The sequence below is a fragment of the Caloenas nicobarica genome, chromosome 25 (assembly GCF_036013445.1).
Source record: "Caloenas nicobarica isolate bCalNic1 chromosome 25, bCalNic1.hap1, whole genome shotgun sequence".
Classification (NCBI taxonomy): domain Eukaryota; kingdom Metazoa; phylum Chordata; class Aves; order Columbiformes; family Columbidae; genus Caloenas; species Caloenas nicobarica.
This window is the reverse complement of record NC_088269.1, coordinates 6,335,481-6,362,418: the sequence shown is the minus strand read 5'-3', so window position 1 is coordinate 6,362,418 and position 26,938 is coordinate 6,335,481. Positions and strand designations below refer to the sequence as shown.

General features: G+C 55.1%; 4 protein-coding genes across 6 annotated transcripts; all 4 read right to left on the bottom strand.

Moving 5' to 3' along the window:
* Window positions 1-350: 350 nt before the first annotated feature.
* Window positions 351-8,318, bottom strand: GPAT4 (glycerol-3-phosphate acyltransferase 4). 2 transcript variants are annotated; one of them, XM_065651533.1, is made up of 13 exons: window positions 8,271-8,318; window positions 5,839-7,016; window positions 4,374-4,443; window positions 3,912-4,209; window positions 3,694-3,768; window positions 3,165-3,254; window positions 2,953-3,046; window positions 2,439-2,554; window positions 2,172-2,227; window positions 1,754-1,839; window positions 1,425-1,553; window positions 1,275-1,354; window positions 351-686 (listed from the first exon to the last, which is right to left on the bottom strand). In XM_065651533.1, exons 2-13 carry the CDS (start codon window positions 6,001-6,003, stop codon window positions 578-580), a joined length of 1,368 nt encoding a protein of 455 aa, XP_065507605.1. In that variant the 5' UTR covers window positions 6,004-7,016; window positions 8,271-8,318; the 3' UTR covers window positions 351-577. The 2 variants fall into 2 exon arrangements, with proteins under 2 accessions (XP_065507605.1, XP_065507606.1); XM_065651534.1 differs by lacking the exon at window positions 8,271-8,318 and adding an exon at window positions 7,868-7,930.
* Window positions 8,319-8,451: 133 nt separating this feature from the next.
* Window positions 8,452-9,810, bottom strand: LOC135998492 (protein phosphatase 1 regulatory subunit 3C-B-like). The gene has a single exon (XM_065651672.1). The coding sequence runs from the start codon at window positions 9,808-9,810 to the stop codon at window positions 8,944-8,946; it is 867 nt and encodes a 288-aa protein (XP_065507744.1). The 3' UTR covers window positions 8,452-8,943.
* A 3,443-nt stretch (window positions 9,811-13,253) lies between these two features.
* GINS4 (GINS complex subunit 4) lies at window positions 13,254-15,470 on the bottom strand. The gene is made up of 7 exons (XM_065651673.1): window positions 15,366-15,470; window positions 15,068-15,154; window positions 14,653-14,766; window positions 14,315-14,412; window positions 13,906-13,994; window positions 13,457-13,547; window positions 13,254-13,350 (listed from the first exon to the last, which is right to left on the bottom strand). Exons 1-7 carry the CDS (start codon window positions 15,468-15,470, stop codon window positions 13,254-13,256), a joined length of 681 nt encoding a protein of 226 aa, XP_065507745.1.
* Window positions 15,471-15,746: 276 nt separating this feature from the next.
* On the bottom strand, window positions 15,747-20,208 carry GOLGA7 (golgin A7). Of its 2 annotated transcripts, none has more exons than XM_065651738.1 (5): window positions 20,046-20,208; window positions 18,708-18,860; window positions 18,253-18,354; window positions 17,879-17,942; window positions 15,747-17,036 (listed from the first exon to the last, which is right to left on the bottom strand). In XM_065651738.1, exons 1-4 carry the CDS (start codon window positions 20,154-20,156, stop codon window positions 17,895-17,897), a joined length of 414 nt encoding a protein of 137 aa, XP_065507810.1. In that variant the 5' UTR covers window positions 20,157-20,208; the 3' UTR covers window positions 15,747-17,036; window positions 17,879-17,894. The 2 variants fall into 2 exon arrangements, with proteins under 2 accessions (XP_065507810.1, XP_065507811.1); XM_065651739.1 differs by having other exon boundaries at window positions 15,747-17,033.
* Window positions 20,209-26,938: the final 6,730 nt, after the last annotated feature.

Below are 26,938 nucleotides of genomic sequence, written 5' to 3'. Positions count from 1 at the left end.
CTATAGCACTCTAGAAAACACGAGCAGGTTTCTGCAGTTAGCAGTGCAACAGCATTTGCTCATACGAGCAAGCGGATGACCCAATGAAAGCGCTAAAGTTTGTAGGAACATCAGGAAAATTGCAAAGTACATGAGATGAATGCTCAAATGCAAAGAGGCTGCTGCTCACAGCTCCCAAGGGGTCTGTGCTGCAGACACGAGGCTCATGAAGACTCCCTTGGTTGTCAAGGCAGCTCATTTCAGTGCAGCTCACCCATTTCTGTGCCGTGGGAGACTTGTGACTGACACACACGCACATCAACACACCAGCCCTCCCCCCGGGCCTGTAAACACCATATGGAAGCATAGGACACCATAAGTGTTTCATTTAATATTGCCCCTGCAAGGGGCTTCACTGTAACAGTAACAAGAAGGCATCTTTGCCGAGAGCTGCCCAGGGCCTAGAGACTCCAGGCAGAATTAGCACCTCTGGAACAAACAGCCAGAGGCCGAAGGAGCCAGTCCGGGCAGCTCTGGAGTCCCCAAAGTCCAAACATTCGGAGCTGCTTCAGACCAGCTCATGCTGGAGGCAGAGGGCTCAGGAGCGGCTCCGGTCCTCGTGGTTGCCTACAATCATTTTGCTGTAGAGTTTCTGTTGCTCCTCCTTGAAGGCATCTTTCACCTTCTCCCTCTTCAGTCCTCCATCCCTGGGGAGAGAGTCAAATCATCAGGGGAGCTGCAGGTGTGCACTGTCCGAAACTACAGCTGGGGCTGCGCAGAGCTCCCGCGACGGCCGGGCAGCTGCCCTTGCACCTCACCCTGCCAGGGCACCCTGCAGAGCAGCTTCTGCACCTTGCTCTGCCAGGGGCCGTGCCCATGGCCCCCTGTGCGCAACACGGCAGCTCCGTCAGAAGCGCGAGCTGCTCCGATAACCCCACAGCAGAGCCTGGGGAGTCCCTCCGCCTCCCCAGTTTGGAGATTTCGGTGCCGGAAAAGGCAGTTCCCAAGCTCAACCCACTCTGCTGAGCAGCATCGAGTCAGAACCAGGGCAACCCAGTGTGAGCTGGAATCACAGAACGAAGCCCTGGTGCCCAGCACACCCAGCAGAAGCAAAGACTGGTCCCTGCTACAGAAAAGCAGTTTTGGAGGTCGCGGGCGAGATATATCTCAATTTCTCCATAGGCCTACTCTGCCCAATGCAAGACACAAACTTAGCTCCACAGCCCACAAGCCCATACCAGGACCCAGAACCAAAAACCCTGGCACCAGGAAGAGAAACGCCCGCCTGGACTCACCAGAGCAGATCCACGAGGCCCCCCTGCCTGGCAATGGCTGACTTCACTCGATTGGCAAAGTGCACAGCATCCTCTTCGGGCTGTGGGAAAACAACAGTGTTCAGCAGGAGCAAAGGGCCCAGCGGGTCAGACCAGGTTCACCCCACGCACCTGCCGGGTCATTGGGGGCAAGTACCAGACGCTGCAGACAATGGCCCAGCTGGTCATCATCCTGAGCAGGTAGGTCACCATGCCGTACTTGCTGCTGTTCCAAAAGGCATCTCCAAACTGCGGGTCGTACTAGAGGCAGAAGAGCTCGTGAAAGTCAGGCAGTGGTTCCACCGTCCTCGAGGCTCCCAGTTCCACTCCCAAGCCCAGTGACAGGCCAGCGCTCCCAGAGCACCTTAAGCAACCTCGGACCAGGCTGCTGACCCAGCAGGGCCAAGACCGAGCTCTCACACAGAGCCGCTCGTGCCCCAAGAACGTTTGCCTTCTCATACCTTGATGGCTACAGGATAAACTGTGGCTCCAATTTCAAAGCTCCCCTTCTTGAACATCATCACGGAGGTGTTGTTGATGCAGGTTCCTGTAAGAGGCCAGCACAACCTCCTCAGCTTCCCTTTGCAAGTTGGTTCACAAGCCTCAGCCACACACTGAATGGCCAGGGTGCAGTCCCCAGTAGCTGCCCCCAACGCTCGCTCCACACCCTGTTCTGTGTGTGCAGGATGTGTCACCGGGACATCGTGTATCCGGCTGCCACATGCTGGGGTCAGTCAGCTCTACGGATGCAACATCCCCTTTGTCTCAGTGAAGGGTCTCAAAGCCCTTGGCCGCACAAAAAGGGAAGGAACAGAGATGCAGTGCTGTCCCAATGTGCCCCCTCCACCAGGCACTTGCCCGGCCTTGCTCCAAACTCACCTTCTGGAAAGATGAGAATCGGCAGTTTGCTCTTGTCCTGGACGTGTTCCGTGAGCCTGAACAGACGAGTGACACCAGTTAGCCCAGGGCACAGCAGCCGTCACCAGCAGCCCACATAGCACGCAGTCCCCACCTTGCAGTCACCGGGGACTGTCTGGCTGCCAGCAGCAGCAGCTCAGCCTCCCACCACCCACGAAACACAGCAATGTCCTCACCCAGCCCCGCTTCCCAGCCTCCAGACACCACCGCAGCTACCAACTGTCCCACCTTTTGGCAACGAGGTGACGATCTTTGACCTCAGAGCGTTCAAACCAGACGTGGGGGCAAGCCTTCACCATGGCTCTCTGAATCACACCCATGAGCCCCCCGTGGATCTGACCCACCTGAACAGGGCAGGAAGACACATGTTACGAGACACAGCGACATGTGGACGGCCGAGGTGGCTCCAGCTTCACAGCCAGGCTGAGGTTCATCTCTCCACCCTGCCCTGGCAAGGCTGAGAGGAAAAGTCCCAAGCTCTGGCTGGAAGGACAGATGTAGACTCAAGTGTTTTCCGCATCGCAGGAGGTCCAGCTGGGAAAGCGCTTTGCTCAGAGTCCAGGCCACGCACCACAGGATACCTGTGCACAGGGGCTGACTGCCCTGCGATGTCACGCAGGGACAAGCAGTTCTGCAGGCTCAAAAGCCTCTTGCTGCCTCCTCCCTGTCCCACACAATACGCTGCTGGTCCCACCACCTGCGCAGCCCGGCCGGGCAGGCAGAGCTGGGGTGCAGACCTTACCATTGCATAGTAGCCATCACTGGCCAGGATGATCACGTCAATGGGAGATGTGTGATTGGCCACGCAGATGCCTCCGTTCCGGGGCCTGTTTTCTCTAAAGGCAAAACAAAGGCAGAGATGAGGGCAGAGGAACGGAGCGCAAGGCCTGCGAGACGCACGGCATGGAGCGGTCAGCGGGAAGCAACGCCCTGCGGCACACGGGCCCTCCTCACCGGTCGTGGTAGGTGATGATGGCGGTGAGAGCACGCACGCAGATCCGATAACACATCAGGTGGACATGCTTGCTCAGGAACTCCTTACACCTGCAGCACAGGACAGAGACCATCACCCCCCAGCTCTAACCCCTAGCGGTGCCACCCAGCCCAGCTGCCCCAGGCCACAGGATCCCAGCGAGACGTCACATCCCTCCCACAGACACACGTCTTGTCTCGGGTTTTGATGTCAGCTTATGACCACTGATTCTTAACTGGTGAGAACCAAACTTTGGTCTTTGCTCTCTTCTATTCCTATCCCTTTCAGAGCCCAGGGCTGAGCACTCTGCCACAAGCTCAGTGCTCACACCCAGGCTGTTTGTTTAAAATTACAGGGTGTCTGTTCCTGAGGGGCTACAGACACCAGGTCCACCTGCCTTGTCTGCAGCTGGCAGAACAGAGAGGTCTTGCAGGAAAACTTCAGGATTATCAGGTCTCAAACTGCACAGGGGGGGCTCTGCATCCCCTCTTCCCACAAAGACAAACTCACCTGCCACTTGGCAAATATCCCACCACTGTGGTACCAGTCACCAACAAGCTGATGCCAGTAAACGCCAGGGCTATCCTGCAGAAAGAGGGAAGCTACATGCTAGCAAACCCACAGGCCCTGCTCACCAAGCAGCCCGTCTCTCCTGACCACGGTGACCAGGGTCCGTGGGCTTGCAGAACCCCAGCAGCCCCGTTCCCGGCTCCCATGGCAGCACTCACCGCAGCGGCAGGAGGAAGCAGTAGCGGATGAGCACACCCAGTCCCCAGAGCACAGTGAGGCGCAGGCTGATGTACTGGAAGTTGTAGTTGGTCCTGCTGAGCAGGTTCCAGGACTCCAGCTCTTCAGCTGAGAACCTCTTGGTCACTTCATCATCCATGATGGTCTCGATGCCTTTGCGGCAGAAATAGAAGATATCCGACAGCTCAAACTCAGGGGTGTCCAGGGCTTTGCCGCTGCCGCTCCGGCGGATCTCCTTGATCTCCTCTTCCAGGGATGTTGGCTCCTTTGCAATGATACCTGCAACATGCCACAGGCAGCTCTGAGAAAAGTGCAACCTGCCCGCTCAAGGACAGCTGAGAGCCATGGCCCTGGCCCACACCTCAGCTGCTCAGAGACGCATCTACCCCATTTCCATAAAGAATTTTGAACTTCATACGTACCCACGTAGGGCAGGATCTTACCATTGATGTAGGGCTTGTATAACGGATGGTTCTTCTCCTTGGCACCACGCTCTATTCTCAGTGTTGCCCACTGCAAGAGACACACATGACAAGTGAGATTCGCACAGCCTGGAGCTGCACTTCATATCACGCATTTTACAGCCGACTTCCAGGGAAGACCATGGTTAAGGGGAGAAGATGGGGCTAATGCAGGAGATTTCTGTACAGAACTGGAAGAGCAAGCGATGAACAGCTGAACTGAAGTGGACGAGAGACTCCTCTCCCTCACCACAAAGCTTTAGTAAAAAAAAATAGACTTCAAAGTCTTTTCAGAAAAACAGTTTCAAAATACAACACCAAAACAAAATAGGTGTTGAGATTGAACGTTCCTGAATTGAAGAAAGAAAAAAAAGTAAAAACAAGGTGAAAAGTTCTATTTCAGATAAACCAAAGTTCTTATTAATTTTTTCTCCCAGTTCGGTCACTGAATTTGAGGTCTCAGAGTTTAAAGAGCTGAAGATTGCAAGCTCCAGGGCTGCCTTGCCAAGCCAGACAGCACAGAGATACTCCTGGGGAAGACCAGCCCTGCTCAGCAGCAGTTGCTGTGCCATAAATCCTTTAGCAGCTCGAACTCAACATTTAGGAGCCTAAAACCTCCCTATCAAGAACACAGCAGCCCTTTCCTTTTGCCTGGGCAGGCAGGGCAGGGCGTTGTAGGCTTTACCTACCAGGAGTTTAGCAAAAATTCTGGTCTCACCAGGGACTTGCTTCAAGGAGAGGTGTTGGCTGTGAGACAGCCCATAAAATTACTCTGCCAAAGGCAAGCAAGGGAAAAGCATGACCCCAAGCTGGAAAATTCCACTTGGCCTCCCTGCGTCCAGAGGGTCAGCAAGGGCTGCTGGGTGTCCTCAGGGGCTGCAAGTCCAGACGTGGCTGCGGGCTCAGAGGACAAGCAGGCGGCACCCTGGGACAGAAGGGTGTTGAGGCTCTGGGTTCTGGCCAGACTGCTCGGGGCTGGCGGCACAAAGTCCTGCCCAACCTCCTGCTTCTGCCTCCTCCAAACGTGTGCTGGGGAAGAGCGGCTCGTCCCTGCCCATCGCGCCCTACGCCCCTTTTGGCTTCTTTCCACATGAACTGTAACAGCCTCTGCCTTGCCCGGGACATTAACCCACGCGGGCACACGCCTCCTCTCAGCGCATCTGCAGATCCCACTGTACTATCACATGCTTACGGGCCACGCTGCTGCTGTACTTGGAGATTTACTGGATTAATTACAGGGAAAAAACAGCCCACAAACATTAGTCTAGCAAACTGCATTTGGCTGGCATGACCCAGATGGGTCATCTGGCACCAGCACATGTCACCAGCAAACCAACCTCCACCCCAGTCACCTGCAATGCTCTGAGGGGCAAAATTCTCTTCCAAGCACAACCATGCTTGACAAGACCCCTGTAAACACACAGAAAATTCTGAAAACATGACTTACCTGAAAAATCTTCAGTAATGTTTTCATGTAAACCTTGCGGATGCCAAAGGAGACTCCAAAAATTGCTGGCACAATGATGAAAACCAGAAGCAGAGTGAAGAGGACAGTTATGGAAATCCCCAAGAGATTAACAACCAGGCTGTCAAACGGGAGCAGGAGGAACATGGTGAAGGGCCCAGGCAAGGCTGGTGCCCTACGGCCAGACGGAAAAGCTGCCCACAGCGATTAACCAGTCCGTCTGTTATTCAGCAACAGTCTCACACATGCACTGAGTCCGCAGCCTGCTCACAGACCCCATTCCAAAGTTCACATCGTTTTTGGGCTCTGCAAGAGGGAACGCAATGGGATCAGGGAGAGCAGTTGGGAAAACAAGCAAACAGTCTGCCAGGAACCCGGGTGCGTTGGGACAGCGTGGGCTGAAGGGCTCAGAGGTGGAACACGCGCAGAGGCTCCTCCATGGGGGTGCGGTGGGCACGGCAGGGAAACGACGGTGCGAACAGACACTTGTGCAAGGTGCCACTGAGCAAGTCCTGCTGTGGGGCAGCGTGCGAAGAAGTTGGCAGTAGAATCCCCTCCTGGCTGCTGAGAGCATGCAGAGCCTTTTCACAGGGATAAGGTGGAGTCCATCCCTGAGCCGGCATTGGAGGAGATCGAGGGAGCTGGCACTTGCAGGAGCTTGCCGTAGGTGGAGATACTATTGTTCTTTCCGTGAGAACGCAGGTGCCAGCGCAGATCCTTGCATGACGCCTGGGACAAGCTTAATTCGGGAGAGCCCCGGCATCCACTGACATTGAAGGGTCGTTACAGACACGAATGAAGTCTGTGTCCCTGAAAAGCTCTTCAAACAACAAGCTGGCTTCTTGGCAGATGAGGAACCCACATGCCACCAGTGCTAGTGGAGGAAAGAGAAACTGAAGTCCCGCATGTCATGCAGCTCGGAGAGATGTCAGCCCAGCGAGGGTGGCGGGAGGTCAGCGACAGTGGGCTCTGAGACCTGGAAGGCAGCACTTGGGCTGAGGTCACACCCCTCAAGAGCAGCTCCTGAGATGCAGCAGACTCAGGCTGGTGCTGCAGCTGCTGCCTGGCACTGCCACGGACTTGGGAATCACTCCTTGCTGCCGCTCATCCTTTTCATACCATCTACACCTCGGATGGAGCAGGCTTGTCCAGAACCACGCCTAGAGCACAGGACACTGCAATCAGTCCCGAGTACAGGAAAGGAGCCAACGGAGTGACAGAAAACCCTTCCTCATGACAAAGATCTTGTTGCCTGTCTCATTTCAGAGGCATCCCAGAGCACTGAGCCAGCCGGGTACCTGGATTCCTGGGCAGGAATCACTTCCTCTGCCCTTGCACAGGCCGGGCAGCTCTGCAAACAGCCCAGGGCAGGAAGTCAGCCCAAGGGGACAATCATCGCTGGTGATTAGCCCCAGTGGAACGTGTTGGGTGACAGGGACCAGCCAAAGGTCAAGCATCCATCACTAGAGCCTGTCTGGGGGAGGACATCCTGCACCACATGGGTACGCATGAGGCCAAGTCAGGCTTGTAAAAAGAGATGAGTCTGCTCAAGGGAGACGTCCCTCTGGACGGAGCATCAGCCTGATGGGATTTAACAGGAACCCGACAGCTCCGCAGCTCCATGTGTCACTGCACATTACACTGGAGCTGTCACCCGTCAGCACCGGGACTCGCGCTGGCCAACTGGCGGGACTGGCCGTGCGCGGGGCTCGGTGCCCGTGCTCCTTCACCGTGTCACCCGGCAGCGCGGGCCCCGCACCGGCCACGCGCGACAGGCCCGGGCGAGCGCAGGCGGCCCTGCCCGCTGGTCACCGACTGCGGGGCTCACGCCAGGACGGTGCCGCCGCCCCCGGGCTGGGAGGAGACCCGTGCGACCCGGCAGCCCCGGGCAGGGGCACAACCCGCGGCCCGGCGGGCACCACGATCGCCGCCGCACCGGCTGCAGGGCCAGCGCCCGGCGGGGGAGCAGCGAGCCCGGGGGCGGCGGCAGCGCCAGCTCAGCGTTACTCACCGGGACGCGGCCCGCGAGCGCGGCGAATCAGCGCAAGGCCCGGGGCCCGGCCCGCCGACCTTCGCCCGCGGCGTGTGCGCGCCCGGCAACGGGAGCCCGGCGGGGAAAGCGGACGGAGCGGCCGCCGTGCCGGGGAGGGGCGCCTGGTTCCGCTCCTGCGGGCCGGGCGGTGGCACCGAGCGCTGTGCTGGCCGGACCGGATCGCACCGGGCGCGGGGCGGCGCTGCGGCGCGGCCGGCACCACGGCGGGGAGGCCGCTCTCCCCCGGGCGGCCGCCGGTTAACGGTCCGCGGCCGCGCCCTGCCCAAGAGCCCCGACCCCGCCGGGCGCAGGGGGCCGCCGGTCCCGAGCCCGTGCCGGTCCCAGCAGCCGCCGGTCCCAAGCGGGCCGGTCCCGGACTCACCTGCCGCCGCCGCCGCCGGGAGCTGGCTCCGCCCCAGCCACGTGCCGTGCGCGTCTCCGCCCACGCTGCGCGCGCTGACGTCAGCACGCCGCCCGCGGGGCCGCGCACGCAGGAACGCTCCGCCCCCCCGCGCGGCCAGCAGGGGGCGCCCGGCGCCGGCAGAGCCCGAGGCGCGATCGCCAAGTCACTTTATTAACTCCCGCTACACAGACCGCGCCCGGAGGCGGCCCCGGCACGGCCACCCCCCGGGGAGCGCCCCTCGGGACCCGCCGGCGCCTGCTGCGCCGCTATGACACGGGGAGCGCGGCCCCTCCCCAGCAGCTCCGCACAAGGCACTTGTGCAGCACCGGGACCCCGTGGCTCACACGCTGGTTCCACCCGAAGCAGCCGACAGACAGTCCAGGGGCCACAGCTGTTCCTCTGTCCCTCTCACGTCAGCGTCACCTTGAGAACCCACAGGCAGGAGTCACACTGAGCGGCAGCTTTCAGCCTCTGCAGGAGCCAGTGGTGAAGGAGCTTCCGTGGAGAGCGGCAGCCGCTCGTACAGCAGCAGGTTGGACACACGGAGGAGCCAACAAACCATGAGCAGCACCTTCTGCAGCTGAACCCTCCCCAGAGCCCCTTGTACCACAGTGGGGACGTGGAAGGGACACCCCCTCCACACGCTGCTGTCCTACCAGTAGGGAGCATGGGACTCTGCACGGCGCCAGGTCTGCAGGTGAGAGAGGACCAGGGCAGCAGCCCGAGAGGTGCCGAGATGCTCCCAAGCACTGCTGGCACTCTTCACGGCACGGGAGGGAGGGCGGGTCACGCCCACAGGGCAGATCTTGTAGTTCCTCCCGTGGTTGTTGTCCCAGTGGGTCTTCTGTCTGCACTGGAAGGAGATGCAGAACTCTGTGGCCCTGCGAGAGATGGATGGCTTGGGCAGGGCAAGCTCAAAAGAGAAGGTGTCTGTGTCAGCCGAGCCGTACGTGCTGTGCATGTACTGACATGAGATGTCTCGGAAGCTCTTCCAGCCATCAAAGGTGATGCGGACCATCACTTTCTTCTCATACTCGATGTTTCTGACCTTCACTGTCCCTGACAGGGCACGGTCCTGGATCAGGCAGTTCTCCAAGCAGACAAGGTTGCTGTGTAGGTGGCCGCGGAAAGTCACATAGTCCACAGAGGGCTGTGGAAAGTCCAGCACATACCTGCACACCTCTTGGCATGAGCTCCGCAGCCTAGGTCGGAAGCAGGCAAGGTCAGACAGAGCATGCTGCAAGTCACAGAGGTCCTCCTCCATCTTTGAGAAGAAGCGGACAGCCGTCAGCGAGAGGCCCTTCATGTCAGCAAACACGACCCTCTTCTTCTTCTGGCCCTTGGAGCTCTTGGTGCTCTCCTGCCGCTCTGTTTCAGGTTCTGCACTCAGCTTCTGGTTGAGACAGGATCTGAGGGGTTTGCGCCCCCGGCTGACCCGCAGCTCCTCGTAGGAGTTCAGCAGCTTGCAGATGGGGGGCGAGTGGCTCAGGCAGAGCCGCACAGCCAGGTCCACGGGCATGGCTGGTGTGGTGATGGCCCTGGCACTGCACACCTGGAAAAGCCTGGAGGCGAAGAGGGGGTCAGGCAGTGCGTCCCCGGCTGCCGGGCCTCCAGCCGCGGCCAACGGCCCCTTCCCTCCGCCCGCCCCCGCGCTCACTCCCCGCAGCTCATCCCGTCCCGCTCCGCTCCCGCTGCCGGCGGCTCCGTGCGCTCAATGGAGCCGTGGGAGCGCCGGCGGCCGGGACAACCCGCGCAGCAGCCAATCAGCGCCCGAGACACGCCCCAAGCGACCAATAGGAGCGCGGCGCTGCCCCGCCCCGGCCGCTCCCACCGCCCGCTCCTGCGGGGCCGAGCAACGGGGGCCGCACCGGAGAAAGGGGCGCAGAGACCGGGCCAGCCCGGGTACCGGAAATCGTCCTCTGCCCGGTAACGCTCCCAGCTCCCGGCCGCAGCGCTCAGCTATGGAGTGGGCTAACGGCAGGAGCAGCACAGAAAAAGCTCCTAATGCCAAAAACCACCAGTGTTTTTAGAAGATAAACGTTTACTGAACTATCCCCACCTGGGGGAAGCTCGAGGGAGAAGAGGAGCGTGTTCCTCTCACAGTTCCAACTGTTTTTATATTAATCCATCCCTTTTCAGACATCTGTTCAAAGACAGCTATTTCCACAGTGTCTAAGCACAAGAAAATCTGAAACTCATCCTCTACCAAAACTAACACAGAAGTTTCCTACCCCGGTTCCTTGCCCTGAAAAAGAAATCCACTCGCACCTGAGCAGGCAAGAGAGACTGTGGTGTCCCTGACATGGATATTCAAAATCACCTTCACTGTTCAGCTCACATGTGACTCCTTGACAGAAAAGCCTGTCACCCAAATCAGATCACCCCTGCCCTGTACTCCCTGCTAATCTGCCCAGATCCGTCTGGCCATTTATGTTTAAGCAGCCCTGATTGTTCCTGCTGACAGCACAGATTTTCATCAGCTCATGACACAACCTCCCTATCAGTACTTATACCTGGTTTTCCATCGCCACCGCGCCTGGACATCTCCAGCACAATGCAACACCTCTGGCAGCATGGCCAGGAGAAGTGAGCTTGAACCCAGCCCTCGGCAGGCAAAAACCTGCACCTGAGCCCTGGCCTCAGCCAGCAAAAACATCGGAAAAAGGAGCAAAAGAGTCAAAGCAGCACCATGCCCCAGAAGGGGGCTCGGAGACACCCCTGCGAGGTGTAACTACAGCTGCAACTGCCCAAGTTACAACCTCAGGTCACGACAACAAACTGCCTTTTCTCGGAACTAAGGGCTCTTGCTCATGGTCTCACAGTTGTCTGCTTTTGAACCTTCGAATACCTGAAACTTTTTCCTACAGAATTTCCAGTTGTTTCCCCACGGTGTAGGAAAATTTGTGTAGGTGGTTATTGCTACTAAGGAATAATCAACCTCACTGAATCATGTTATTTATTTGGGATCATTTTCCTGCAGATGCCCTGGAAAAAAGAAATAGAACCACTTTCATATTACTTTTCCTAGACAGGACTTTCAGAGGAACAACTCCCTTGATACGAGCTCTAAGGCAGATATTTCTCAGATTGGGGAAAGCTGCTGTCACCCAGAAGCACTGCAGCCTACAGCCAGGGCAGTCCCTGCTCACCACCAGTGCCCTCCCTGCGACCTCTTCCACCATCCACTTGCTTTGCACTTAGAGCTAATCACTCAGTAAACCCGAGCTCTCTCCACCTTGGAGGGAGCAGAGAACAGGAAATGTATTTGAGACCATGGAAGCTGGAAAAGCTGCTCTCATTCTGCACATTCTTGTCCAAAGGCACAGATTAAGGCGGATGGACTGCTAGGTCTTCTCCGTCTAAAAATACAAGCCAAAAGCATCACCTCCTTGACAAAGTGGTGGACATTTCTTCCCCAAACCAGACAGAGGCACAGTGTTAGCAGTGAGGCAGTATCTAGTCTCAGAAGTGTCCTGGTATTTAGTCATAGAACACAAAAAGCAGACAGGTATGCCAGAACTGAATCTCACTATCAGCCTGGCTGATTTCAGTCGACTAGCCATCTTCAAAAATCCTGCACAGCCTGTGATGTTGCTGCTGTGTGCCAGCCATCACACTCCAGAGGGGAGCTGCACTGAGGGCACCCTGGAAAGAATCGGATGCAGTTCCGGTTCAGCTGCCAGGACGGGCGGCCCTGCTCACATTGCTGTGGCCACGTGAGCGGCAGCAGTGAGGCAAGTACCAGCTGTCTGGATAACTGTTCAGACAAACTTAATAGGGCCAAGGAGAAAGTCTGCCAGACCCGGCTGTTCTCCAAGCAGCTCTATAGTACACTTCTGCACCCACGGATTAACAATGCCTTTGGCTGGGAGCTGCAGTCACCTCTGCAAGCTGCCCGGGCTGCAGGTACGTGCTGGGCACAATGCACGGTCCTTCCCAGGGGGCCGTGCACAGCTATGTGCTACTGATTCCTAGGGATTAAACCCAGCCTCCTCTTAATGTCTATACTTACAGGAATCCTCTTTACCTAAATGGATTCATTAGGAACACTATAAACCACACATGCAAAGGCACTCACACTACAAGATGCAAGAGACCATTCTGGGAAAGCTCTGCCAGCCTCATGTTCCAATATCTGAACTGCAGTTTCCACCCTTAATGTGATTCCAATCCTTCCTGCTCCTTCTGCAAGAACCAAGACTTGCTCTACCAGCAAATATCTTTGTGTGGTGTTTTTTTGACCAATGGATCATGTGGCAAATGCGGTGCAGAGGTATCCCTTCAGTTCACCGCAGAGCAACTGGCCACTTGCACAACACCCAGGGTTGCACAGACCCTGTGGGGAGATCAAAGCTGATGGGGGAAGGTGGAGTTTACACAGCTGGTTGCCACACCATTTGGTCGGTCGCCTTCCACCTGATAGCCTAATTTAAAGAACAGTGCTGAACTGGAACAAGAATGAACACACAGCTGCTGGTTTAAAAATAGAGCACCCTGATATTTACAAAGGCTGTGTTCACCTTCGAGGACAGATGCATCCTGTCCATGTCTGCTGCCAAACCAGCCTGGGATCTGGCAAAGCAGCAGCTATGCTCGTCCCTCCCTTGGGACACGAAGGGGACTGTGGCAAGGCTGCTGCGAAGCCTTGTTGGAGGGAGCACTGTGACACACGCTGCTGTCACCCAGGAGCACCACAGAATGGAGCCGGCTATATGCCAGGTGTGTCACGAGCAAGTATGAGTCTGACAAGCTGCAGGGGCAATGAGTCCCCCTGCACCACCGAGGGAATGGTGTCGAGCTGGGTTATTTGCACACTGTCATGGGTACTGCTGCCCTGCCCAGACACACCACGGCCACAGGGACACGTCCGGGCAGCCCCACGGCCCCGCCCCAGCACCCCCTGCCGGCCATGTCCCGCTGTCCCCTGCCCCGTGTCACCGCCCTGCACTCACCACTTGCCCCTCAGATGAGCTGCACGGCACCTGAGGCCACCAGCGGGGCGATGGTCCGGTAGCGGATGAGGTGCTGCGAGCCCTGCTCCAGGTCAATGGTGTACTCCCTGCGGGGACAGGCCGGACAGTGAGTGTCCCCATGCCGCTGTGACCCACACTGCATCTGCAGAACCACCTTGCTGACGTGCACCGCACCAGGAAGCACCCACCTACCTCTGCTCATCCATCTCTGGCTCAACCAGGATGTTCTCCTGCCGCTCCAACACCCTCAGGAACACAAACGAGTCCAGGTTGGGCTTGGGAACTGCAGACAAGGATTCAGAGCACAAGCTTAGCACTCGCTCACGTTCTTCTGCGGGACACCGAGCTGACAGAGGGGCACGAGGGACAGCAAACCCGCGACCAGTAAAGGGAACTCGAGGCACTTCTGATCAGATATGTGCTCTGCCTCAACACAGGACAAGACTCGATGTCAGGGGCCACCACCATCAAGGGACAGTGGCATCAGGCCGCGTCTCACACAGCACAGCAATGTCACAAAGCTGTCACCACATCATCTTTGCTCCTGCCAGCTGGAGGACTGGCCTTTTGCATTTTGTGCTCCCCAGAGCTCTCCCACACCCCTGCTGCTATAGCTGTCAGATTACCCTGGATGTACTCACCTGATTTTAGGAGAGACACTTTCTGCAGGTTGGGCGGCATGTGTTTCAGGGCCATGTTTTTCAGATAAGTCTCTGTGTTTGCCATGTACCTGAAACAAATCATTGGAGCATTTACTGGTTTATTCAAATACAAACTTGCAGGGAGAGCACTGACTCAAAACACCAATCCGTGACATCTCCTGGTCCCACAAGCATGGCCACAGACAAGCCCAGTGGCCTGCCCTGGTAACCAACTCAGTTACCAGAGGTATTTTATTTCAGCTCTTTCCATTTCCACAAGGAAACCTCCTGGTAACACCCATGGTTCTTACTGTAAACTGCTAAGAGTCTCAAGATGTGTTCAGCATAACATAAGGGCAAGTTCTATAACGCAGAAAAAGGGAGGGAGAGGCATCCAAAACATACTCACTCTTTAGCAAAGGCGAACTCCTCTGGTGACAGAATGGAAGGCTCCCCTTCGGCTCGTGACTTCTCCTTCTCCAGAACATGGGGGAAAAACTTCTCTATCTGATATTGGAACAAAACCCCAAAGACTGAAACAGACCTTACCCAGTAGCTCAGTGTCTACAGCCCCCACTGCACAGAGGCTTCCCCTGTAAGCACACACACTTTAGGTTGCACTTCAGAGAATACAGAGAGAGTGCGCTTTAACCAGGTGCCTTGCTGAAACAGGAGGCTGTGTATGGGTAAAACAACACTCCTGAAGTTCCCCTTTTTCATCCCCCAGGCAGCACATCAAGCATTTACCTTCACAAGCCTACACCGCAAGTAGCTGCTGAGCACATAACGGATCCTTTCAATCTCCATGCGGTGAACACTGACCTTCAAGTCTCCGCTCTTTGCCCGTTTCAGGTTTGCCTCCTGAAAGGAAAAGCAAAGAGAAATTAAGTGGCTGGAACGTCAAATGACAAGAAACAGAGAGGAAGACAGGTCTTGTGCATAGGGCCCACAAAACCAGACTGCAGCTGGTGACACAAGGCACACTGTTTCCTTGTATCTCTCAGTCCCTCCGCAAGACAAGCTCAAAGAAGGAACTCAGAACAGCCTTCTCTCAGGGACAGAGCAGCTGACAGTCCTGGCAACCCCAGAGGGAGCCAAGCACGCACCCGGCAGGCCGGGCATGCAGGGCCTGCGTGCGCCGCCTCAGCCCTGCAGAACCTACCATGTGGTCCAGCTGCTCCACGACACACTCCACGATCTCGGGTTTGCTCTCCAGCAGCTCTGGGGCAAACTTCTCATTCAGCCAGGCCTGCAAGACGGCACACTGTAAGCAGAGGCGAGAACCTGCCATGCACACCGGCCTCCAGAGAGGCCAGAGACTCAGCTGTGCCCCGGCGAGCCCCGGGCCCAACCCCGGCCCTGCCCCAGCGAGCCCCGGGCCCGGCCGCCCCTCACGGCGCACCTTCCAGGCAGCGTCCCCCGGGACCCGGCCCTCAGCCGTCCTCCCCAGCCCACGCTACCTGCTCCAGGCTGCGGATGAGCTGCGCCGGGGTGAGCACCAGCTCCTCGCTGTCCCCGTCCGAGTCCCCCGCCACCCCCGACGCGCCTCCGCCCGCTGCCGCCATCCCGCCAACAGCGGCGGCGCACGCGCGCCCTGGCCCCGCCCCCCGCGCACGCGCGCCCTGGCCCCGCCCCCCGGAAATGGCGGCCGCTGAGGGGAGGGGGCGGCAGGTGTAAAACGAAGATGTAATTAAGTGCACAAAGTCGCGGCTCACGGACCGATGTTGAAGTGATTGTGTCTCCGTCCGTGCACAACCGCGACCCTGCTACTGCAGGGGTAAAAACAAACCGCACGCGGAACGGTACCTCCTGCCAAGAGGCACTATGAAATATGACACGGACACGGTTTAAGAAAAAATTTACTAATCCATTAGCACTTCTGCCAGTATTGCAACAGATGTGAAAGGCAAACACTGTTACAGTTTAGAAAAAACAAAGTTTTGTACAATTAAAATATTAAACAAATCTCTCTCAAAAAAAAAAAAAATCAGTGGCTGAGTAACAAGCCTGGAATTTCAGATCCAGATTTAGCACCTACAGCACCACCCAGAGCCAAAACAACCTGTTCTGCACGAGTCTCCTCCTTTCCTAAACTCTTAAATTCCTGCTACACCTGGACAGTGACACTCAGAACCTAAACCAGGACACCCCTGCTCTGAGAAGGGAAAAGGAGAAAAATACGAAGCCAGCTCTGTTTGCAGGAACTTCACTTCTGCAGGTATTGCTGAGGAATGTCGCTGCGTGGGGACGCTAAGTAATGCACAGTTCTACTCTTCAACAGTGCGCCAGCAGAAAGAATTAAGAAACCATCTTACACAACATCTAACAGTTTGTCAAATCAATGTTTTCCTATAAATTATATATAATAAATCCATAAAGAAACAGTTTTACACTTCACATATTAACCACAGTAGGGCAGGAATTGTTATGTGTATGAGCTCAGCATCCATTTTATAGAACTGACTGGTCTGTGAAGGAACACACCCCCCTCTTCTGGTGAGTGCTGACAAATGCAACAACAGCACAGACGCACGAGTAGAAAACACACCAGGATTAAACTCTGGCTGCTCCTCCGCCTTCTAGGAACAACCAAAACATTAAAACAAATAACACCTTGCCTTTTAGTTTTCCACAAGAATCAGCACAGGAAACGTAGCCGTGAGCCACTTCTCGCCAGGCAGAGGCTCCGGGTATCCTCTCGCTCCAACACCAGTCGGGAGGGAAAGCCTCGTTTCTGGAAAGTTCTCAGCTCCGACTTGCAGCTTTACAAAGCCCAACTGATGTACAGGAGGGATTAAGAACTACGGAGGAACAGCACTGCACTTAGGTGACTAAAACTAGACTTCTGTTGGCCTCAGCGCCCCGTTTCTTTCAGAAGAGTACGTGGTTTTACCACTTCTGCTTTTTCTTGGAAAAAACAAAACAAAACAACCACCAAACTAAGAAGTGATCTCATTGCTTAAATGTCTGCCACAAAATGGATGCTGACCCACTGCGTCAGCCCGTGTGGAGCGGTTTTAGGAAGTTAGTCCTTGTAGTAGATGGCACTGTGGATCTGGCAGCAGAGAAAGGAATGATGCTCTAAAGTAGGAGGTAGGGGAACTTTGATACAGCAAGTCCACTGTTGTCTGCTAGAAAACAAATTTCATATTATTAGAAACTGTTACTAAACATGACCAACAAAACTCTACGCAAACCTTTACACAGCTGTATCATCCCCTGGGGAGGTGGGTGGCAGGACAGGGAGGGTCACCACGTGCTGTGGTGAGAGCAGCAAACAGAAGCCAACACTTAAACAGGAAATAAAGACCTTTGCTACTTTTTTCTTTCCGCACAACAGGCATAAATATTTCCAATCTCTTTCCTGCACACGTTGCCAACAACCAGACTTAGACTGCCACACTGGGACCTGCAGAGCACCCAAGACGAGGGAGCCGGTTCAAATTTGAGCTTTTCAAGAGCAAAGCTTAATGGAAGTTAAATAGGTATTCTGGAAAGCCAGGGATGGTAATTTTGCAGTTCTACACTGCATGCAATTAGCATGATCCTTTATTTTAGCCCCTCTCTTTCAAGTACTCAGAGCAGTCTTCTCACTTGGCGACTCTGCCATGCAGCATCATGAAAACAAAGCACCTTTCAGCAACTTTTTCCAGTTAAAGCTCCCAAAGCTAGAGGTTGCTGGCCAGTCTTAACTGAAAGCATCACGAAATGAGAACTGGAACAGCTGAAAAACTGCAATAAAAAGGTTTCGTATGCTAGAATACACTCGGGGACAGAGTCATTCAAAGATTTTTTCCACTGCCAAGTATTGATATTTCTACTTATTCAGGAAATCCAGTCCACACAAGATTTATGCGAGTGGCCTTTGATTACATTCTGTTGTGGGATAAATACTCCCCGTATGACAGAATATACCCCTCTGAGTAAAGACAACACGTTGAAATTGAGAATCTAGTATAAGGTTAACATGTACCTGAGACTCCACGCTTTTATCTTCCACTGGTCATACCTCTGTCTTCATAAATGGTGATTTCAATCTGCACAAAAAAGCTGTTACGGAAACATAGTATAAAAAGATTATGAAAACAAACTTTAAAAAGGCAGAAAAACATTAAGATATTAGAACCTTTGATCTTTCTGCTTCACACCCATGGTTTCAAGGCCAGTTTCAGAGCTACAAAGCACACGTAAGAGGTCCCCTGTCAGGCGAGGTCAGTGGTGCGTCCAGCCCAGGGCTGTTCTGGCAGCAAGAACACAAGATGCTGCGTGTGGAGGGTTTGTGAGCTTTGCCTCCTCCCGTTACCTGACAGATCGTCTCCTGTCACCTAAGAAACCACAGAAGGATACAACTCTTAGTCCTCGTTCAATGGGGTCTGTCAGAAGGAGGCCCTGAGGAGCATAGATCTTCTCGTTCTGTTCCTGGATGAACTTGGCAATTTTCTTTAGAACCTGGTAACAGAACAGCACAGAAGTCACAGCTCCTCCGTCAGGTTTCTCCATGCTGGAGTCAGAGCTCCAGTGATATCACAGACACAGCAACATCAGAGAACCCAGCAAACAACCAGTGACAGAACTTGCACGATTCCTCTGAAGTACAAGCAATCATTGTGTTACTCAAACTGACTAATGCAGACAAGTCTGTCTGATGTTTATGCAAAATCACTCTGCAGTAAGATCCAGAGTCTATATGGAATTTGTACGACAATGGTGCCTGTCACAGCAACTCCACCAAGAAACATCTTTGACTGAAGTTTAGGAGATAAACTGCCTTCCCAGTAACACGGTAAACAAAAGATGCGCACCTTTTCGTAATGTGTCTCCATGCACAAGAAGATGGTGTAGGCGGTCAGGCAGGCAAGACACCCTTCCAGGTAAGATTGGCCCCCAAGTTTTTCAGCTTCTGCATAGAGGTTATTCAGCGTTCGGACAGTCTCTTCAAACTGCTGCCTGTCGATCTGCATGAGATATGAAGTTTAGCTGTCATGCCCTGCACATTTCAGAACTCACCGCTATCTTCAGACATCTGCCTGCATTTACTGCTTATCTGCACCTTTGCAGCTGCTGTGTTTGGAGCCAAAGTCTGAAGGACACTTTGAGTTACACACCCGTAGTTCTTTGTTAAATATCTGCCAAGTGATTAGACCAAGTCTGAATTCCAACACAGTCCAAAACCAAAACAATTAAGAATAACATAACTAAACCAATATGCAACTCAATTGGGAACAAAAACCAAAAAAACCAAAACCAACAAAACCTTAATTCTCAATCAAAGAGATCTGCTAGATTAAAAAGAGCAGTTAGGCAGTGGATTGATAGAGGTAACTCTTAATTTCAATAACGCCTTGCTGCTGCTGCAGTGCCAGTCAAACAAGCTCTCAATAAAACACCACAAAACAAAACAAAGAAATGAGGAAGAGGAAAAAAAGCGCGGAGAGAAAAAAAAAAAAAAAAAAGACGTTAGCAAAAAGCGTTTGTTTTGCTATCAGCTGAAGGTGTTACACCCAAGAGCGTTAAACACAAGGAAGGTACTTGAGACAGTCCTTGTGGGGCTCCCAAGCAGGCTAGGCAGCGCTGGCTGGGCTGCACACAGGGGACAGCACAACAACACCCACTTTGTGCTCCCACACAAGGACACATTCTGTTCTACTGCTGCAAGGGACAGCTGCCTTTCTGCGACTAAACAAAGCACAAGCCACCAACATCTCATGAACACCCAAGAGAAGCATCTTTAAGTATTTTTCATGCGGCTTTTCACTGAGAGTTAAAAGTATTTTCTTACTGCAGCTGATCAGAAATGCCATTTGGACAACAAACAATGACTGAAGCCAAAAAATGAACACCACCCAGCGCAGGATATGCCTTTAAACTTTGAAATCCTGCCTGTCTCGCCCGCGCACAGGGCTGTGCCGCAGGGGAGGGTGAGGAAGCGCTGGGCTCCCTGAGGCAGAGAACCGGGGAGAACCCCCTGCACCGGACCGACCTCCTCGGGTCAGGCGGCGCGGGTTTCTGCGAGAGGAACCGCAGAACGGGCTCACGGCCACGCGGGTCTGCCCGGTCACCCGTGACCGCCTCCCCGGTGCCGGTCCCGGCCCGCGGGGCCCAGCCCGTCCCGCCGCCCGGAGCGGGCCCGCCCGCCTCACCCTGTTCTCCAGCTCGGCCGGGAACTTGCTCTGGAACTGGCAGCGCGTCCCGCCGCTGTAGTCGCGCTGGATGAACACCTTGCCCGACACGGGCGCCTGCTGCGGCCTCATCGCCGCCCGCACCGGGCCGGGCCGCCCGCTCCGCTCTGCCAGCCGCCGCCGCCGCCCACTTACGGCTGTCGCAAAAGCGTCGGAACAACTCCGGGCTGGGGAAAGGGCGGAAGTGGCGCCCGGCGCACGCGCCACCGCCTCGCCAACCCCCCGGAGAGGAATCTGCGCATGTGCGCGCGCCGCTTGCCTCCCATTGGCTGCGTGGCCACCCTCGTCACAGGCGTGGCCACAGCCCGCGTGACGCGGCCCCCCACGTGGTACAGCCCCCCGCACGCGGACACGGCGCTCCGCCGGGACTCCCCGCGCTGGTCCGCGGGTTCGCGGCCCGGAGGACGACAGACCCGCTGCCCCGGCCCTTCCTGCCCCGGGTGTCAATTTCACGATATTTTCTTAGGAACTGGAGCCTGCAGGAAGGGGCAGCATCTGCAGCAGCTTTATCCCGAACTGCTTTTGCTGATAAATAACACGATGATTTCCAGGCCCATTAACCTTTGACCTTGGGAATCCTGCTTCTGCAAGGCATAAGCGAGGTCAAGGATCATTTAGTTTAAGAAAAACTCGAGAACTGTTCTTGCCAAATCCAGGCAAGCAGCATGGGAAATTATTGACAATCTCATACTCGAATTTTGGCCTTCTTTTTTCTCCCCAGTTGCAGATACATCGTCGTGGGATGTGGGGAAACAGCTGTGCGTGCGGCTGAGTGGGACAGCCCCATCACTGCTCCCTGCACCCCAGTTCGAAATTCCTTTAGACAGTGGGAAAATTCACATGCTGCAGCAAAACGGCCTCTGGATCTAATGACGCTATTTAAAAGCAGTTCAAATGAACAAAACATAAGGTGTAGGTGAACCTCCTGGGGACGTGGAACACTTCTGTTCAGTATATCGAGTGCTGTGGCCTCCACAAAAGCCCTGAAAAATGACAGCACCCTTTCAGCCAATTCAGAAACGTACGGAAGTAGAGAATTATATAACTGATTGAAGATTTTCGAGGTCTCTACGGCAAGCTGTCCCCAAGGGATTTAAAAAACAAAGCAGACACATCTCCTTGGGAGCATGATCTCCTTTAAACTCCCAAATGTGCCGATGCTGCTTCTAAACGTTGTGCTGGATGCCTGAGCACTTGCACATTGGGTGCATAATAGCTGTACAATTAGCGAGATCCAGACCAGCCCTCCCGAGGCCACGGGACATTTTCTGGGGGTCCTGGGGCTCCGAGACCCCCCACCGGGACCCTCCAAGTGAGACACATTGAGCCCAGACCCAGCGTGTGGATCCGGCTGCAGCGGGCGCTGCATTTTGGGGCAGAGTTCCTACCAAAAGGGACTTCTCGGCACAGTAATTGGAAAATGCTAATGCCTAATGCTGACCCTCCAGGGAATCCCTCTTCAAAGCTGTGGCTGCTCTGGGGAAGCTGCAGCTCCACAGGGGAATCACCCTCCTGAAGATCACACAGAGTGTCTTTTAAGTGGAAATGACTGGGTTTTGGCAATTAGGTGGAGCAGAAATAATTAAGCAGGGCCACAGCCATTGTTATCTTGTGCCTGATTGCCAGTGTCCAGTCTGGCAGGGATTACTTCATTGTGCTCTTCTGCTAGTTTTTCATTTCGTCTTGCTAAAAAGCTGATAATGTTTGCTCCTCCCATCACAAGGAATACAAAAATCTGTTTTCAGAAGAGCTGCTCTTGCACCCCAAGTTGGTCTGTGGGCAAACAAATCCCTGGAGGGGCTGTGAGGCTAAACAGAGAATATACAGGGGGTGGCAGACGGGGCCTGTGGGTGTCTGGGTGTGTGCACAAAGGCAGCAGCACAACAGCATCTTAATTACATGTTTTCTGTTTGCATTTAACCTCTGTCTTTTTGGTCTTGAAGTAGAAACCGCGCTAATTCCTCTGGGGAGGCTGCTGGGAGCGTTAGGTCCAGCAAGGGTGGGCATCGCCGTCCCTCTGCGGTCAAATGCTGAGCACGGCTCGCAAGGCTGGGGGCCCAGCCTGGGGGTTTCTCACATTTCCACGAACCCTACGTTTTCAGCATGTGCAATTTCCATTTGCACATTGGCTGAGCTGCTTCATTCACATCACAGCAGAGTCTGGTGCAGCATTGTCCTTCCTCTGCAAGAGGACTTTTGATGGCCAAGATGAATTCAACGCCAGCGGAGCAGCAAGAAACATTAACCCTTAATCCTCAGCAGTGGGGGCCCCTGAGCAGCACGCGGACCCTGGTCGGGGTGGGCAGGGAGGGGTCCGCACCCCCCCGGGGCTGTCCAGGTGTGAGCACTGGGACGGGCGGCGTGGTCCCAGCTTGGGGACGTGTTCTCCACATCTGCTGCCCCACCAGCGTTCAGCCCCAGCTGCCTCGGAGAGATGCCAGGCTCAGCTGGCGAGGGACACCCCCGTTGCGAGCAAGGAAGAACTCAGGCTTGCCTTCCTAGCAAAGCAGTTCTGGGGTTGGATCTCTCTCCACTGCTGCAAGCCGATTTCTGTCTGCTCGCTTGCCTCCGGACGACCCCAATGGAGGAGCCAGGCTGTCCCCCTGACCCCTACCCCAGACGTGCAGAGGAGCCGGGCACCCCAGCCTCTTCTTGCCCAGGCACTCCTTGTGCTGAGGAGCTTGCAGATGTGATAACAAGACTCCTAATTTGCTTAGGGAAGAGATAAATAGGGGAAAAAAAAATAAAGGCACCAGGCTAAGTGGTGGGCTGCCCCAGGAACCTGGATATCAGCTGCGGATCTCGCCTCACCCTCCTGTCCCCCACCCCCTCCCACAGGAACAGCCTGAACTAATTAACCCTCTAGCACTCCATAATGAAGGCTAATAAACACCTAATGGGTTTGCTTGAACAAACAACCTCAGCACAGGCTGTGGGACACCCCCAGACCCTGTGACGGTCACACAGCCGGGGATCTGCGGTTGTGTCACCTTCATGTGGTTACACTGTCCTGGGGGAGCTCACACCCCTCCAAGGAAAACGGCGATGGATGAAGCTGGGGGGCTGGGAATCCCCCTGCCCACACCTCTGCCTTGTGGGGGGACCCTCTGTAGGTCCCGGGGGCGCGGGGTCGCCCCCAGCCCCGCTGTCCCCAGGCCCCAGGGAGGTTTCCCGCAGCAGCGGCCGTGTGGGCAGCCTGCGGACGGGAATTTGAACCCGTGCCGGTGGGTCCCTCGCTCCGTGTTTACAGAGCGAAAACGAGCGCAAGGAACAGGGTTGCATTTGTTATTTGTAAGCCAAGCCAGCTGCGGTCTGCAGGCGGGAGATCCTGACTCCGGGAGCACCGAACGTCACTGCTGCTGTCCCCCGCGCGTCACCGTGGGCTTCCCCCGCCGTGACCCCCGTGTCCGTTCGCGGGGCGAAGCCCACGGGCATCGCGGTGACGGTTCCGCTGCCCTCCCACCGAGACGTCGGAGGGTCACCGAGTCCTCGCGGTTAATGAGCACAGAGTTCTCGGTGCAGAAACTCAGGGCTCGCAAAGGAGACAGGAGGACTTTGAGACAAAGAGTCTTTCAGGCCACCTAATGCCGTATAGATCCGAGAGGACAAATCGAATTTGCAGGCATAGCTTAGATTGGGAGATATGCTTGCAAAGGCAATTTGTTTCATTTTATAGCCTTGAAAGATTCTAAGTCGGGGCTCCCTGTATGGTTTGAATTAGGTTTGGATAGCAATATTCTGGAAAGCTGAATCTGGAGAGGTTTTCACTCAGGGCATTTGTAATCAACTCGGGGCCATCTAGCGTTTCTGCAATGCTTTCAAATAAAATATTCCATGCCTGCCCCAAACGAAGCTTCTGTGTGGTTAAGAAAATGATGAGTACCTGAAAATGGAGGTGTCTCTCTCGGGGATGTGCTTTGCGCCCCGCAAGCCGAGAGCAGCAAGGAGACAGTTTCAGCAGAGGGATAAGCCCCCAGCTCTCTGTGCTGAGCTCAGCTGCCAGAAAAGTTCCCGGGGAAGTAGCACAATCTTTGTTTGGTCATTAAAGCAGAAAAAGAGAGAGGGAATCTTAGGAAATGCTTGAAACGATTAGGTGATCTTAACTCTAAGGAGCTAAACAAATGCAAAGCAATTCCCCCCCCAGCCCCTCGTGCTGCTGTAGAATGTAATCTCATTTCTAAACACACAATTATAGAAAATAAAAAGAAAAGAAAAGAATAATTAATTTCTGCTTCCTCATGCAAATCCTCTGACCAATCATTTAGGGATCAGGGGCAATTCAGCTTCTTGTGCAAATTCCAAACTGAAAGCCTCAAAAAAGCAAGTGAATGGATTTACTTTTCTAAGAACCAGAATTAACAAAGGTTCCATTTTCCATGGTTATGTGCCTGGCCAGACAGCCCTTGCTGACAAGCTCTCAAAAAACATGTGTTGGCCTGTTGAAAAGGCTCCAGTGTTGACTGACAGACAATTGAAGTGACAAATTGTTTCATTGTCCTTGGCAGGGAGAGCGCGGTATTAGATAATTATGGCGAGGAGGGAAGCGACAGGTCACAGGTCAGAAGACGCGTCTGACGCGGGCTCTGAACGCCCTGAAGGGACCCGCGCCGGGGGAGCAGCCGCCGGGTCCTCCTGCCGCCGCGCCAAGAGCTGCCGGAGGCGGAGCGGGGCCGGGCCGCGGGCCGCGGGCGCCGCGGTTCCGTGGCGGTTCGGGGCCGGGCTCTGGCGCCTGGCGCCACGCCCGGTGCTCGGGCAGGGCAGGTGGCGCTGCCTCAGGGCGCGGAGGGGTCCCGCACAGCGCTGGGGTCCCGCACAGCGCTGGGCGCCCGCTGGCGTGGGCGCGGGTGACAAGGTCCCACGGGAAGAGCAAAGTGTGAGCGGCTGCCTCGGGCTGCGGGGCGCGGCCCCCGCTTTGCACCGGTGGTTTTAGCGGTTTGTGGTGCAGCGTCTCCCCAGGCTGCGGCTGAAGCACCGTCAGCATCGGCTGGAACGGGCTCACAGCTGCCCCGGGTCTGCCCCGTGCCTCCGCGCTCTGCCCCACACCCCTGCAAAGCCTGCGGCTGCGCCAGACCCATCCGCCAGCGACAGCAACGAGCATCCTGGCACGTCCTTGGTCCGAACTGGCAGCAAAACACACGATGTGCGGAGTCCCATGCCAGATGGGTCTCACCGGAGCACGGACACCGTCCCGCAAACCCCCGCAGGACCAGCCCCTGCTCCCAAGGGCTGCGTGTTTGCTGGCTGAAACACAGCACAGCTAATAATTATTGAAGCCTCTCTCCCACCATAGAAATAAAATATGGCATGGAATCACAGCACAGCTACTCCATTGAGAGCGCTGCTCAGCTGAGTAATACCAATAATTCAAAACAGATGAGCCAAAGGCTGGAGCACTATAGACTTAGTATCCCGATCTGCCCTGACCCCTGGAAGTCGCTGAAAGTTACCCTGAGACTCGCCAGAGCTCTTTGTAACTTCTGTGAGGGTTATTTATTGCAAAGTCATAAATATTTGTTATGGATTTTCTCCATCAATCTACAAAATGAATTAGGTTAGAAAAAATTTATGTACTTGAGTTTTGGGCATGTGTTTCTCAGGCAGGAGAGAAAAAGCAGGATCTCCATTGTGCAGAGGACAGGCTGCTGCAGAGCACTGGGCTCTGCTGCCTGCGTTAATTCCCTTCTGCAAGCGGTTTAAAATGCACAGTAAGGCTAGAAGAGGAGAAGAGGTTCTTCTTTAAATCTCTCTTAAAATTTTCCATAAAATTATTTATGGGAGAAGGAAAAGTCCATTTCCGTCTCCTCTCTCCCGGATGCCCTGCCAGCCCTATAAAAACCTGAAATTCAGGAGCTGTTGTGCCCCAGGAAATCAACCTCAAGCCAGTGTGTCCCAGTCTCTCTCAGAGGCAGCACCAGCTGGGTGCAATGTGAATTGAACAACATTTTTCTCTCTTCGGGGCTCAGGGGCTGTGTTTCTTCTTTGCATTAGTTTTACAGGAACTCCTGAAAATCCCAGAAGACCCCACAGGATCCCACAAATCACGCCGACACTTTTAAGCTGTTTGCACTTGGGCTAATGAGCTGCCATTTTAAGAGGTTATTGCTAACAATTGAATCTGACTGCATATTTTTGTTGTTGTTTTAAAATTGTTTCGTGGAATCATAGAACAGTTTGGGTTGGAAAGGACCTTAAAGATGATCTAGTTCCATGTCCCAAAAGCTCTTGAAAAGGTTTGCATGAATGAGCTGATCCAGCTTTGTTTCTGCTCCCGTGGTCTGCCCTTTACCCTTTGGCCTTTGCCCAGCTCCCTGGCCAGGGGAGCCAGCTTGGCCACAGATCCCTGCACATCTGGCCAGATGCTCTCACAGCAGCACAATGAGCTGTGGTGGGGGCTTGCGGCTCCTCCCGCTCCCCGGGCACTGGCACGTTTGGTAAAACACCAAACATGGCATTTTTCTCCTGCTGCGAGGAAGCCTTTGGCGCAGGTCTTGTGCGCGGGCTGTGCGCGATGCCGCCGCAGCGCCCGGGGAGATGGATCCTGCTCCCCATCCCCGTCTCCATCCCGCGTTCCTCCCACCGTGCTGGGGCCGATGCGGCAGAGACAGGGACCTGCCAGCCCTGGCTGTCGCCCGCTGGTGCCGCGGTGGTGCACGGCTGCTGGTGTGTGCACGGCTGCTGGTGTGTGCACGGCTGCTGGTGTGTGCGCGCACAGCTGCTGAGTGTGTACGTGGCTGCTGGTGCGCGCACGGCTGTTTGCTCAGGCATGTGCACTCACACCTGGCAGACACCAGGGAAAATGGGTCTGGAGCAGACAATTCGGTGCTGGGTAACGTAGTAGTGGAAAAAGTTGACAG

What these genes read in the sequence shown, in the direction of transcription:
- GPAT4 (XM_065651533.1), bottom strand. Translation starts at nt 6,003, where the DNA reads ATGTTCCTCCTGCTCCCGTTTGACAGCCTGGTTGTTAATCTCTTGGGG. An exon ending in GATTCTCATCTTTCCAGAAG is followed by an intron (nt 1,840 to 2,171) that starts GTGAGTTTGGAG and finishes GGCCTCTTACAG; the next exon opens with GAACCTGCATCAACAACACC. An exon ending in TTTATCCTGTAGCCATCAAG is followed by an intron (nt 1,554 to 1,753) that starts GTATGAGAAGGC and finishes TTCTGCCTCTAG; the next exon opens with TACGACCCGCAGTTTGGAGA.
- LOC135998492 (XM_065651672.1), bottom strand. Translation starts at nt 9,810, where the DNA reads ATGCCCGTGGACCTGGCTGTGCGGCTCTGCCTGAGCCACTCGCCCCCC.
- GINS4 (XM_065651673.1), bottom strand. Translation starts at nt 15,470, where the DNA reads ATGGCGGCAGCGGGCGGAGGCGCGTCGGGGGTGGCGGGGGACTCGGAC. An exon ending in TCATCCGCAGCCTGGAGCAG is followed by an intron (nt 15,155 to 15,365) that starts GTAGCGTGGGCT and finishes GCCGTCTTGCAG; the next exon opens with GCCTGGCTGAATGAGAAGTT. An exon ending in CCAGAGATGGATGAGCAGAG is followed by an intron (nt 13,351 to 13,456) that starts GTAGGTGGGTGC and finishes CTGTCCCCGCAG; the next exon opens with GGAGTACACCATTGACCTGG.
- GOLGA7 (XM_065651738.1), bottom strand. Translation starts at nt 20,156, where the DNA reads ATGAGGCCGCAGCAGGCGCCCGTGTCGGGCAAGGTGTTCATCCAGCGC. An exon ending in CGGCCGAGCTGGAGAACAGG is followed by an intron (nt 18,861 to 20,045) that starts GTGAGGCGGGCG and finishes TATCTCATGCAG; the next exon opens with ATCGACAGGCAGCAGTTTGA. An exon ending in TGGAGACACATTACGAAAAG is followed by an intron (nt 18,355 to 18,707) that starts GTGCGCATCTTT and finishes TTCTGTTACCAG; the next exon opens with GTTCTAAAGAAAATTGCCAA.